Source organism: Rana temporaria, chromosome 1 (assembly GCF_905171775.1).
Source record: "Rana temporaria chromosome 1, aRanTem1.1, whole genome shotgun sequence".
Lineage (NCBI taxonomy): Eukaryota > Metazoa > Chordata > Amphibia > Anura > Ranidae > Rana > Rana temporaria.
In genome coordinates, this window is record NC_053489.1 from 213,656,711 (window position 1) to 213,670,894 (window position 14,184).

The following is a 14,184-nucleotide window of genomic DNA, read 5'->3' on the forward strand; positions in this document are numbered from 1 at the left end:
CCTTTTATACACACACACCACAATTGGACTGACTGTATCTCTATTGCAGAAATGCCTTTTACCTTCAGTTCTCTAGACGCTGCTTTGCAAACACTCCAGCGTACTAAAAAGAAATGGTAGTTCTGTGCCCATGCCACCTGCGGAAGGATTCCTCACTGTGCTTTGTCCACACCACCTCTGGGGACCTTCTCCACGCTGCTATGTGCTACTTTGTTCCAAAAATCTTTTAGATAATATAGTTTTTATTTTTTACATTTTATGTATAGAAGAGGGGTTATTGAGAAAAAAAAGCTCTTCCCATCTTAATTTTCTCTTGGTTCTTTGAATAATTGGAAATTATGGCAAGCATGAACTTAAAGTCTATATAAACCCAATTCATGACATTTGACCTAGGCACATATATCTGTACAGTTTACTTATCTCTCTCCAAAGCACTAGGTCCAATGTCTTTCTGCTGTTTCGTTGCTCTGTTATTAGTTCTATGGGATAACTTCTGACAAGTTCTCTGAGATTGGAGATAAAAAGTTTTGTGTCGGGGAGGGTTGCTATAAATAGATAAGCAGAGAGCTTGTCACAGCACAGCTCTGAAAGTATCTTTGTTCTTCTGCCTATGTGGGGGGGGAACTGTTTTTTCAGCTTTGTAATAATCATGCAACTGAAACTGCTTTACAAAAGTAATTTTTTATTTTTTTTATTAGGTATGGAAATCTTTTACAGTTTGATAATACTTGTACAGCGTGATGACAACACAAAAGGCAGTGCACGCAGGTTGTCGCTTGTGTGCTTTGTTTCAGCAATATCCTCCTGTACATTTAGTACCTTCATTCTCTCACAATGTCAGCTTGAAAATCTGGTCTTACAGCTCGTGCCAGCTCCTCAGCATACATTTCATAGCGTCCAGTCATCTGTGGGTACAAAATGTTATATATATTTATACGTAGAGGAAAACTCACCCAAGCTCTACCGCTATATAGTACAGTTGGTTTGTAGAGTAGTTTGTAGAGTAGTCGTGCTCTGGCTAATTAAAGGGGTGGTTCCCCCTTAAAACAAATTTCTAACAATACATTTGGAAGACTGCTTACACTGCGGGTAGGCTGGTCGGAGGAACGTCAATCAACTAGGTCCAGCAAGACTCATACCCGGAAGCCGAGGGATGAAACGGCGATATGATCGAGGTATGTATGAAAAATAAATTAAAAAAAGCCAGCCTACCCGCAGTGTAAGCAGTCTTCCGAATGTATTGTTAGAAATTTGTTTTAGGGGGAACCACCCCTTTAAGCTCACAAGTGATCCATAGAAAGTACAGGCTGGCAACTCAAAAGCTTCTTCATAGAAAATATTTATTGAAGCATTACAACAGTAACATCACCCCAAATCTGACACATTCGGCCTTAATCAAAAGCATGAAGGCCGAAACGCGTCAGTTTTTGCATGATGTTACTGATGTAATGCTTCAATAAATATTTTCTATGGAGAAGCTGTCGAGTTGCCAGCCTGTACTTTCTATGGATATATAAAACTTAGCCTGGTACCTGAAACAGTCAGATAAAAAGAAAAATCTATGGTTTGTAAAACCATTAATAATCAAACCAACAGTAGTGGACCACTTGTAAATGCTTTGTCAATCTCCATTTTCAAAAATCAAGATTCCAACTTCACAGAAATCAGGATGCAAACAAGCAACTGCAATTGTAGCATTAGGCCTCCTTTACATGCGTGACTAGGGCCGATCTATAAATTCTGGCAGAAGATTATTTTGTAGCCAGAATCCCAGGTTTTTGAGTTTAGCTAAGGCCACTCTGCCCATGTCAATGAATGACAAGCTGACAGCAGCTGTGACTGTCCGCTGGTAAACACATGGAGTGGTTACCTGCCGTTAGGATGATGGCCACTGCATCCAGGGTTAGACATTCATCCCTAACTGCAAATCCATGTGAAAAGCGATGGCTCTTCTCAGCTGGTCATTGCCTTGTACAGCCTAAGTGGCCACCACTGTTTGCATACACCTGTCATCCCAGCCACAAGAATCTGCTGATTCTTGCTGCTGGAATCTGTTGTATGAGGCCAATTGCATGTGTGAAGAGGGTCTTATAAAACACAGAATGACCTAAACCCAGGGCCGCCATCAGGAATTATGGGGCCTCTTATGCAGCTTCAGGCATGGGCCCCCTGGAGCACAGAATCGGGGGGGTAACCATTGAGAAGCGGGGGGGTAACCATTACAAAAAAAATAAAAAATAAAATATATATATATATATATATATATATATATATATATATATATATATATATAAAGAGGGGGGGGGAGGACCATCTGGGGACCTCTGGGCCCTTTAATAATAAATATATAAAAAAAAGGGGGGGGTTGTCATCCGGGGCCCTGGGAACCCCCAGGCCCTTAAATAAAAAAAATAGATTTTTTTATATAAAAAAAAGGGGGGGGTTGCCATCTGGGGGCCTCCGGGCCCCTTACCAGTGTACCCCCCTGATGGCGGCCCTGCCTAAACCTAACCTGTTGGTAAGTAAAATTTACCTCTTCCTTAGTTTCATCTCTCAAGTGCACGCTTTATTTTTTTTCTATCCTAAAACTTCCTGGCGACTAAGCTGGTTTTCCATTACCCTTTGTGTATGTGAATAAAGCCACCATTTCCTGCTCACTTGAGGTGGACTACACATCTACCTGCAGTAGCATTTAGCGCTATGGGATTTGTAGTACACATGGAGTGGATCATGTGACCAGAAATAACAGCACCGCTCACTCCACACTAGTCGCAGTGAGATGCATCAGTGGAGGGTAAAGAGTGTGCGCAGGACACAAAAAAAACAACTTCGAAACAAGTGTAAGCGACTGTAAAAAATAAATAAAAATACATGGCGTTGGTGAGGTTGGTGGCACTTTAAATTTACCAAAGAGTACCTGTCGCATGGAACATTTCTGCTGCTTTTCTCCTATTGATATTTAGATGTACAGTATATATCAGGGATATGCAATTAGCGGACCTCCAGATGTTGCAAAACTACAATTCCCATCATGCCTCTGCCTCTGGGTGTCGTGCTGGTGGCTGTCAGAGTCTTGCTATGCCTCATGGGACTTGTAGTTCTGCAACAGCTGGAGGTCGGCTAATTGCATATCCCTGGTATATATGGATAGTATCATAAGACCCTATTAAGACAAATAACAGCTCACCCTTCACTTCTGAGACCCCCAGTCAATTAGGAATTGGAAGTGCATGATCGGCAGTTGCCATATCCTTGTACACACTTTATATACTATGATCAGCACATCCACTTATACAGAAAAAAACTTCACTTTTTTGTAATGTATAGTAAAACAAGTAGGTGAATAAATATATGTTGCACTTAAAGCAGAGTTTTTAAAGCAGAGTTCCTACAATAAAAAAATAAAAGTCAGCAGCTACAAATACTGCAGCTACTGACTTTTAATAAATCGGACACTTACCTGTCCCAGGGTCCAGCGATTCGGGGGGAACGAAGTCCCGCTCATCTCCCCCTCCCATCTGTGGCACCGGCATGGTCACTGTGACTTCACAGCTGGGCATGCGCAAGCTGCGCACCGTGACTGGCCGAGCAATCATCTGGGAACTGTGAAGTGTCCCAGATGATTGCAGAGAGGGAGGGGAACTTCCTTCCGGTGCCCCGGGAGGAAGTGGGACCTGGAACCCTCTAATAAGAAGGTTCCCCCCCACCCCAAAAAAAATTTGGAAGTACCATTTTTGGGTGGAACTCTGCTTTAAATGAAATAAACAGTAAATACATGATATAAACAAGTGAGTCCAAGAGTCACAAAAGTGACACAATAGTGAAAGTTTGAATGTTGTGTAACCAACTTCCTCCACCTTGTGCGACCACCACCAAAACAAAAATAAAAAATAGTATGTGCCCTTACCAAAGAGGGTCAACATAGGCTTGTATGTCTGGAAAACTCCACGTCTGTAAAGAGGTCCACTCAACGGGAACTTCAAGCCACCACCGGGGAAGACATCAGGTCTCTTTTACTCCAACCATGACATCAGGTCATATACCCCGAATGAGAGACAAAACGCCACAATAGTGTAAAACCTTTGTTACCCGGATCGAATGATGCACTTACATGAAAAGACGGTTAAAAGAACATGTACTGGACACAGTGGTTTCAGAGGTAGATTCTCTAAACGCGATGACAGGAAAATTACGCTAACGCTCGACCAGTTTCGTCGCTAATCTCACTTCTTCCGGAGCATAAGCGTAATTCCCCATCATCGCCATGAATACCCTCTGTGGGTCAATACCTCGTTTCCATCGCCCGCTCTGTGCGATTCTTCCTGTGTAACCAAGCCTCATTCTGTGTGATACTTCCCGTATAACCAAGCCTCACTCACTCACATACTAGGGCCAATTTAGACAAGAGCCAATTAACCTACCAGCATGTTATTGGAGCTAATGCTTTGTAACCATTTGCTGGATCATTTTTACCTAGGATTACAATAAAAGTGAAGTTGTATCTGTATGAACGATTGTGTAGGAACAATGATGACACCCACCTTGAAATTCCATTTGTCGCAGGTTTGGCGGCACAGATTAAGGTCCATCTCGGCAATCAAAAGTCCTTCACTAACCCTACTTAGGCCAGGAGTTCGACTCCCATCTGGAGATGAAACATAACTAGATCCATAGAAATGCCCAAAATCATGATGGGCTGCAAAAAGATAGAGACATACATTCAGCATGACAGTGACAGACACTGACAAGGATTAATACTTTAGGATCTCAAATAACATTTTAGTGAAAAATATATAATTATTTGCGGTTTAACCGCTTGCCAACTACCCAGCGCACATACGTTGGCAGAATGGTACGGGCAGGCAAAGCAAAGTACAGGTACGTTGCTTTGAATCTGCCGCCTAGCAAGTGCACCGGCCGCTGGCTCTGTGACCGTGCCCACGGGACTCGATGTCCGCCGGTGTGTCACGGAGAGGCAGAATGGCGGGATGCCTTCGTAAACAAGGCATTTCCCTGTTCTGCCCAGTGACAGGACACTGATCTGCTGCTCCCTGTGATAGGGAGCTGTGATCAATGTCATGTCACTGGTAGCCCAGCCCCCACACAGTTAGAATCACTCCCTAGGACACACTTAACCCCCTTCCTCGCCCCCTACTGGTTAACCCCTTCACTGCCAGTGTCATTTACACAGTAATCGGTGCATTTTTATAGCACTAATGGCTGTATAAATGACAATGGTCCCAAAATAGCGTCAAATGTGTCCCCCATAATGTCACAGTCACAATAAAAAACACAGATGGCCGCCATAACTAGTAAAAAAAATTATAATAAAAATGCTATCTATCCCCTATTTTGTAGACGCTATAACTTTTGCGCAGACCAATCAATATACGCTTATTGTGATTTTTTTTTTACCAAGAATATATAGAAGAATACATATCAGCCTAAACTGAGGAAAACATTAGATTTTATATATATTTTTGGGGGGGATATTATAGTAAAAAAAAATATTGCTTTTTTTTCAAAATTGACGCTCTTTTTTTGTTTATAGCGCAAAAACAAACAAAAAAAAAAAAAAACACAGAGATGAGCAAATACCACCAAAAGAAAGAAATATTTGTAAAAAAAAAAAAAAAAGGGACGTCAATTTTGTTTGGGTTTGGGTGCAACGTCGCACAATTGTCAGTTAAAGCGACACAGTGCCGAATCACAAAAAGTGGCCTAGTCATTGGGCACCCAAATCCTCCGGGGGGGCTGAAGTGGTTAAGAAGTGTGACATCTTGGGAATTTTAACTTGCTGATAGGCAGGATGTGCTGTTGCAGGTTTTGTGGGTCATTTACAAATATTTCAATAAATCCTATTGCATTGCGAATATATACAAGTATATTTTGTCACCTTTCTTGCCATCTCCAGATGTGAATTCATTTTCAAAATGCTCCTAAAAATAAAATAGCCAGGGAAAATTACTGATGGCACAATAAATGTGGTTACTTTGTTAAAGCAACTAAAATAATCAAAAAAGTAGAACTAAAATAATATATATATATTTTTTTTTTTTAAGACAAGTGGATAGAATTTCACACTTACAGTTCCCACACGGTTGATGGCACATGTGAAGCAATGATTGGCAATGGCTGCATTCCTTGCCTCTATTGGCCACAATGACTCACTAAAAAGGAAATAAAAATACCCATCGTTCTGTTCACAAAACCTAAAACGTGCTATGATATGTAGAGATGTAAACATAACAGAATTTTCTTAGTGAACATCATAGTGTATTTGCATATTCACAGCCAAACGCAAAAAGCGTAGTTTTTATTGAAATGTGTCCAGTCTTCTCCCCTCCACCATGCTGTGACTGGACAGTGAAAGGAGAAGCAGCAGACTCATGAGATCATCTCTCCATGTTAATTGTACTGCAGCACCCCTGTCTGGCTCTTTGTGCTGCTTCTCCTCCTCTCTGAGTTGTACTGTACAATAGATTGGGTAGTCAAACTGCTTGCATTTAAAGTAGAACTGTAGGCAAATCTTTTTTTCCACATTTTTGGAAAGAGCAAGGGAGGGTAATAATCCCTGTAATATTTTTACCATCTGGGCATCATTGCTGAGATTTTCCTTCTCTTCCTGCCACACTTAAAAGGAAGTGAGAGGAAATCCCTGGAAATGAACTACTTTTCTACTTACGCTATAGTCGAAGCGCAGTTCTCCAGTTCTGGGAGGGTGTCCAGGATGTCCTCCCAGAACAGTGCCTCCCCAGCTGTGTCCTTTTCACACACCTGATCACAGATTACGGTAAAGGGTCAAACACAGCGACCCTTTAACATGTGATCAGCTGTGTCCAATTACAGCTGGTCACATGGAAACAGACTTGCTGGTTATCGGCAGTCCTTTCTTCACACGCTGTGTCCAGGGGCGGACTGACCGAGGGCCCCATGTCACTAGGGGGCCCCATCAGGGTTGCCAGGCTCAGTAAAACCAGGGACAGTATGTAAAAATCTATGTTTTTTTTACATCTGTCCCTGATATGTCTGAAACCAACATGCTTCTGATGGAAAAATCCCGAGATTTTAGCTGCCCCGCCTCTGCACTGCCTCCTGGCATGGTGGCCATCTGGAAGCCCAGGGGCCCCATAGTCTTCTATTGCCCGGGGGCCCCATGAGTTGTCAGTCCGCCCCTGGCTGTGTCTGTGTGAGAAAAAGGAGTTGATAATTGGCAAGGCTGACAGGGGCACAGCGAGTACCTTCTTTACACTGATAAGCTTCACTGATGATCATCAGTAGGGTGACCACATTTCCCTCCCTTCTAGATTGTAAGCTCTAACGAGCAGGGCCCTCTGATCCCTCCTGTATTGATTTGTATTGTGACTGTACTGTCTCCCCTGATGTAAAGCGCTGCGCAAACTGTTGGCGCTATATAATAATAATACACTGATAAGCTTCACTGATGATCATCAGTAGGGTGACCACATTTCCAAACTACCATTCAGGGACACCCCCCCCCCCCTTCCCAAAAATCAACTTGTGCTGTAACGAATCACAGCACAGTGATTGGACACAAGAGGCGGGATTTCTGATTTCTCCTTTTACAAGCAGGGGGCGGGGGATTGTGCTCCCCCAGGCATACTGTCAGTGATTAAAGCAGTGATGTGGCAGCCTTTTTTGGGGGCATCAGATTGGCCCAGGGTGTAGCTGTGTCGGTTTCATTCCAAGACACTGTAATGTCCTGGAATGAAGGTGCCCGGGACAGACATGCAAAATGCGGGACTGTCCCGGGTAATCCGGGACATGTGGTCACCCTAATCATCAGTGAAGAAGAAAAATTACTTATTTGCAAAATTTTATAACAGAAACTTAGAAAAACATTTTTTCAAAAATGTCTGTTTTTTTATTTCTTTAGCAAAAAATATAAAAACCTAGTGGTGATTAAATACCACCAAAAGAAAGCTCTATTTGTCTGAAAAAAAAGGCGTTACAAAATGTCATGAGTACAGTGTTGCATGTCCATGCAATTGTCACATTTATTTTTTTCTATTCTTGTTGTCCATCATCCAGTTTCATTACCTTAGTTCCCCAATAGTGGCTGAAGGGTTGAAAATAATTTCTGCTCCATTAATGCTGTACATGAGCCAGTTTAATGGATGATGTCTTCCATAGCAGATATTCACAGCAATCCTTCCAAATGCAGTCTGGAAAACTCGATGTCCTGTATTTCCCTCCATGTAATAGGTGGACTGGAACAAATAATTAAAGTGATTGTAATACAATACATTCAGTTTAAAATAGAAATGAAAGGCAAACCAACTGGTAGGGACACCAGGGATTTCACAGAAAGGAAGCAATACAAAGAGAACATGATACTTTATCATACAAGTACATGGCACATATCAGGAATATGATGTGTTGGGGTAACAAACGATTTAAGAGACTTGGTTATCTAAGAAAACATAGGGGGTATTTATAGCAAATGGCTGGGAGTCCAAAGGCCTTCACTTCTACCGTGAAACATAGTAGAGGTCCCACCACAACATTAAAAAATCTTTTTTGGATCCCATGGGGACCAAGTGAATATAGCACTTGACTCTATTCTGATCTGTGGCCCTGTTGATTAAAAACACCCATTTATTTCTGCTAATGCTGGTTGTAGAGGTCCACCCCAGACTGGAGCCCAATTTGTTCCAATGGGGGGGCTACACCCATCACTGTAGCCACCTCCCCCTCTCTCAGTAAAAAAATAAATTTGAGCAGTGTTCCAGCTTGCCCTGCAAGGACCAACTGTGGCAGAAAAAGTTTGTATTACTTCCCAAAAGCTAGAAAGAGAAAGCTGTGCAGGCTTCATTCTGGGACGACTGTCATTTTATGCGGACCAATTTTATGCAGTGTGCGGTGTAAGGTCTGAGCACTGACAGGCTGACCCCCCACCCTGAGTGGAACCTGTCCTGTTAAACCGCTGTATGGTCTTGGCCACCGTGCTGCAGCTAAGTTTCAGGGTCTTGGCAATCTTCTTTTTTTTCCAGATCCTTATGCCGCGTACACACCATCACTTTATGTGATGGAAAAAAATGACGTTTTCAAAAACGTCACTTTAATTGACCGTGTGTGGGGGAAAACGTCATTTTATGTCTTGTAAAAAACGACCAAAAAAAATTCAAGCATGCTTCAATTTTATGTGTCGTTTTTTAAAAGTGCACTTTTTACTTCACAGAAATTGACCGTGTGTAGCAAAAAACGTTGTTTTCTAAGACGTTTTTTCATCCACGCATGCCCAGAAGCTACTTATGAAGCGAGCTTCAATGGTAAAACGTGGTGGAACGTAACCTCACTTTGCAAGAACATTGTGAGAAAAACGATGGTGTGTAGGCAACTTCGTCTTTGAAAATTGAAGTTTCAAAAACGTCATTTTTTACTTCACAGAAAGTGTCGTTTTTTTTCATCACATAAAGTGATGGTGTGTATGCGGCATTAGAGTTCTTTGCCATGAGGTGCCATGTTGAACTTCCAGTGACCAGTATAAGAGAGTGAGAGTGATAACACCAAATTTAACACACCTGCTCCCCATTTACACCCTAGACCTTGTTACACTAACGAGTCATATGACACCAAGGAGGGAAAATGGTTAACTGGAACCAATTTGTAAATTTTCACTTAGGGATGTACTCACTTTTGTTGCCAGCGGTTTGGACATTGTTGGCTGTGTGTTAAGTTATTGTGAGGGGACAGCACATTTACACTGTTATACAAGCTGTACACGCTACATTGTAGCAAAGTGTAATTTCTTCAGTGTTGTCACATGAAAATAAATAATAAAATGATTACACAAATGTGAGGGGTGTACTCACTTTTGTAAAAAACTGTATATGGCAAGAGGAAAAGCTCACTGCATACCCCCAGCACATTGACCCAGCTGTCACCGATCGGTCACAGCTTCTGATTGGGAGACAGTGAGACAGGCTCCGATCATGCAACTGCTGTAAAGGCCAATCACAGAAAAGTGATGCTGCCTCCCAGGTCTCCAGGAGACAGCTGAAGTTGCCTAAGCCAACATTTTGCAGAGGTCACAATAACAATAAACCATGACATTCCTCTCCCAACTAACAGTATCTGTACATAGAGGCTGTTGTGACCTTGCTCCCGATAATGTGACAATTCCCCAGCAATACCTTGGTAATCCAGCAATCCCAGACTAAAAAAAAAACAGTTTTTAGAAAAATAACAATAAATACACATTTTTTAGCAGGTAAAAAATACGGGCAACTAGATACAATTTGACAGGAAGAATCAAACAGGGCCGATCCACCCTATAGGCTCACTATGCAAGGCGCTTAGGGCCCCGCAAAGCTGCGAAGGGCCCCCAAATTACTAGAGGCCCCGCCTGGTGAGAAGTCATTTTCGCCCCTCACCCGCCTTTTCAACTCGCTAGCTGCATGGGAGAAGAGGTAAGAAGTCAGCACCCCCCGCTTCGCAATTTAATGTAAGATGTCATTTCCGACAGCAGAACACCCCCTCCCCCCGCTTCTCAACTTTCTTTAATGTGACATGTCACTGTGGTCAGCGCCCCCCGCTTCTCATTTTTAATGTGCCATGTCATTTTGCTTAGGGCCCCAGGGAGGTCAGGATCGGCACTGGAATCAAACTATCACGGCGCTCACCCATACGCAGCAAATCAATCCCTTTTAGTTACTTGCATGAAAATACCTCCCCTCTCCCTATAGGTGAGGGACTCACCAGCAAATACAAGGGAAGTACATTCTGGGGGCCTATCCCCATCTATATTAACAACCCCTTTATTCCTGCAAGTCCTTTATTATAGCCAGGGGTCAAGTCCAGGGGGAAAAAAGTGTGGGAACTCCCACCCAAGATCCTCTCCCCCACCAAAAAAAAAAAAAAATGATATGCTCATATGCATAATTACTAAACCGCATATTTTTTTTTGTTCAATTCAGTGAACCTTAGTAATCCTTTATGTTACTGGCCGCTTCCTGTATATGGATTCATCGGGTAGCATGTTCTTTCTAAATCCCACGATTACTCGCGGCAGAACTCTGCAATGTCTCCTGGGAACAATGACAAAAGCTCCCAGGAGACATTGCGGCATTGAGGAAGTGACGGAATACCCGCACACTACCCGATGAATCCATATACAGGAAGCGGCCAGTAACATAAAGGATTACTAAGGTTCGCCTGCCCCTGACAGTGACTCGAGCTGGGCATCGCCGCTTAGTGAAGGATTGTCTCGGCTGCTCTAGTCCTGCAAAGGGAACTGCGTTCCTGCTGTGAAAAAAGTGCAGGAACTCCGTTCCCACGCGTTCCCGCAGGACTTGAGCCCTGATTATAGCCCTGTGCTAAGGCCCATTTCACACTGGGGCAGAAGGTGCGGGGTCGGTAAAGCACCGCTATTTTTTAGCTGCGCTTTACCGCATTGCTGGTTGTATAGCCGTGGTGTCCCATTGATTTCAATGGGCAGGAGCGGTAAACACACCGCTCCTTCACTGCTCCAAAGATGCGGCTAGCAGGACTTTTTTTTACCGTCCTGCTAGCGCACCGCTCTAGTGTGAAAGCCCGCATCGGCCGTTTAGGGTCGGTTTGCAGGTGCTATTTTTAGTGCAATAGCGCCTGCAAAACGCTCCAGTATGAAAGGGGTCTTTCAACAACTAAAATCAGGTTTTAGAAGCATATTTTCTATTTACTTTGATCAATAGCACTAGACTATCTTCCGATTGCTTTAATGTATGCATGTGGTACCACTTCAAGGAAACGTTCGGCCAGTAAGCACATTTCCAATCCAGATTCAGAATGCTGGGAGAAATCCTTTGCCAGTATATTTGGTGATCTCACCTCGTTGAAGTCTCCCACTCTTGGGATGTGATTTTTACGGGTCTTCCCCAGAACGGCTCCTGTGTTTGATATGACCACGGCGGTGTTCCATAGTGTATCTCCATGGCTCTCATCCCTCTCCAGAATTGGAGAAACAATTACCATGTTGTGCTTCTTTGCAAGCTGAAAACATTAATGGACAATGCGGGCATTACATAAGAACCAATAACATCTGCACCAATATCGCGTGCAGTTGCCATCTATTATGAGCAATTACTTCATTGCATTTTGATTTTAAAGAAAATGTGACATTGTAAATCAAGTTTCACTGCACTACTTGTTAAAATTTCACAAAGTCGGACATTCACAGAATATTTTGGAACATTAACACACATGCTATATTTAATACTGAAAAACATTTTGCATATAAAAGAATCTAGCCAAGCTTTGGCTATACTTCTCCTTTTATCCATTACAAAACATATCGAGAATTTTCCTCCAGCCTGCACAAATGTTGTGATGTTCTTCTATTCATTTGTATCTACATTCAATACATTACACTTTTTCATAGGCTACTGAAATCTTTTCACAAAAAAAAAAAAAAATCAGTCCTTAACCCCTTTCATACAGGGCATTTTCACCCCCCTTCCTGCCCAGACCAATTTTTAGTTTTCAGCACTGTTGCACTTTGAATGACAATTGCGCGGTCATGCAACACTGTACCCAAATGAAAGCTTTATGTTTTTCCCCCCACGAATAGAGCTTTCGTTTGGTGGTATTTGATCATCCCTGCGGTTTTTATTTTTTGCGCTATAAACAAAAAAAGAGCAACAATTTTGAGCGATGCCGCGGGTGCGCACGCCCTCTAGTGGCCGCGATGCAAAGGACGTCATATGACGTCCACTCTCAGGGAGAGACAGTTCCTGCCGACGTCATATTACTATGGCTTGGTAGGGAACTGGTTAAAGGCGTTGTAAAAGTACATTTTTTTTTCCTAAATAGCTTCCTTTACCTCAGTGCAGTCCTCCTTCACTTACCTCATCCTTCCATTTTGCTTTTAAATGTCCTTATTTCCTCTGAGAAATCCTCACTTCCTGTTCAGGGGCCAGATTCACAAAGGTTAGCGGATCTTTAGATCCGTGTAACCTATGTGTTTTAAGATCCGCCCTCGCAAGTTTGTGAGGAAAGTGTCAAATTCACAACACACTTACCTCCAAACTTGCGACGGCGGATCCTAACTCCCCCAGCGGAATTCAAATTCCGCGGCTAGGGGAGTGTCATATTTAAATCAGGCGCGCTCCCGCGCCGATTTAAATACGCATGCGTCGTCCGGGGAATTTCCCCGGCGTGCATTGCTCCCACTGACGTCAATAGGAATCGGCGTACGCAAACGACGTAGGAAATTTCAAAATCGACGCGGGAACGACGGCCATACTTTTTTTTTTTTAATCAGAAAAGTGTTTATTTTGAAAAAGAAAAACAGTAGCAGTACAGAATACCAGGCATGTACCGTACATACAAGTGACCAAAAGGAAACAAGGCCATTCAGGGTACATATTTAGTTGAACACCAAGCCAAGAAGCAATACATAATCTTAGTACAGTACTAAAGCGATTTTTCCATACTTCCGGTATTCCACCTCGTGGCACATTAAACATAAGAGAAATATAAAGACTAAATAATAATAAAAAATGGAGAGAAAAGAAAAAGAAAAAAAAAAAAAAAAAAAAAAAAATTGGGAAGGAAAAACAATAAGGGGGGGGGGGGGAACCAGCCCAGCCTGATGCCGAAGGTATCACGTTTGTTAGACCATACATCCCATTAGCTGCTCGATCAATAGTCTGGAGAGATGATCCCATCCCACCATTGCATTTAACTAGGTCCTCAACCAAGTAACAGCCTATCAAGTACCAACTGTTGAGGGGCCACTTCCGGGGAACCCAGCCATCCCTGCCATATGTTGTCAAATTTTTGTGGTGCCTTTCTATGCAAATAGGTGTTCTTCTCCCTTATAAGGATCCTATTGACCTCCTGTATCCACTGTCGGCTCGACGGAACCCGGGCAGACAACCAGTATCTCGCTATAAGCTTCCGTGCCAAATACAGTAGTCTAAGCAAGGCAGTGTAGACAGGAGGCAGGTACAGGTCCTCATCTACACCCCCCAGCAAACACACCAGTGGGCTTACCGGCAGTTGGACCTGATAGGTAGAATTAATGATCTTAACCACAGCGTTCCAGTACCTCACTAGCTTGGGGCACCTCCACAGCATGTGGATGAGGTCACCCGGGTGGGCCTGGCATTTGGGACATATGGGTGTATCACGCCTACCCCAACGATGCAATTGCACTGGAGTCCGATAGACTCTATGAAG

General features: G+C 43.0%; 1 protein-coding gene across 1 annotated transcript in view; it reads right to left on the reverse strand.

Moving 5' to 3' along the window:
* Positions 1 to 675: 675 nt before the first annotated feature.
* Positions 676 to 14,184, reverse strand: part of UPB1 (beta-ureidopropionase 1) — a 40,169-nt gene continuing 26,660 nt past the window's right edge. The window contains exons 5-10 of the mRNA XM_040349437.1: positions 11,833 to 11,994; positions 8,062 to 8,231; positions 6,089 to 6,170; positions 5,897 to 5,939; positions 4,542 to 4,696; positions 676 to 905 (exon numbers count right to left, since the gene is read on the reverse strand). Of these exons, the coding sequence (XP_040205371.1) occupies positions 822 to 905; positions 4,542 to 4,696; positions 5,897 to 5,939; positions 6,089 to 6,170; positions 8,062 to 8,231; positions 11,833 to 11,994 (696 nt within the window). The 3' untranslated portion in view covers positions 676 to 821. The remainder of the gene's footprint in view (positions 906 to 4,541; positions 4,697 to 5,896; positions 5,940 to 6,088; positions 6,171 to 8,061; positions 8,232 to 11,832; positions 11,995 to 14,184) is intronic.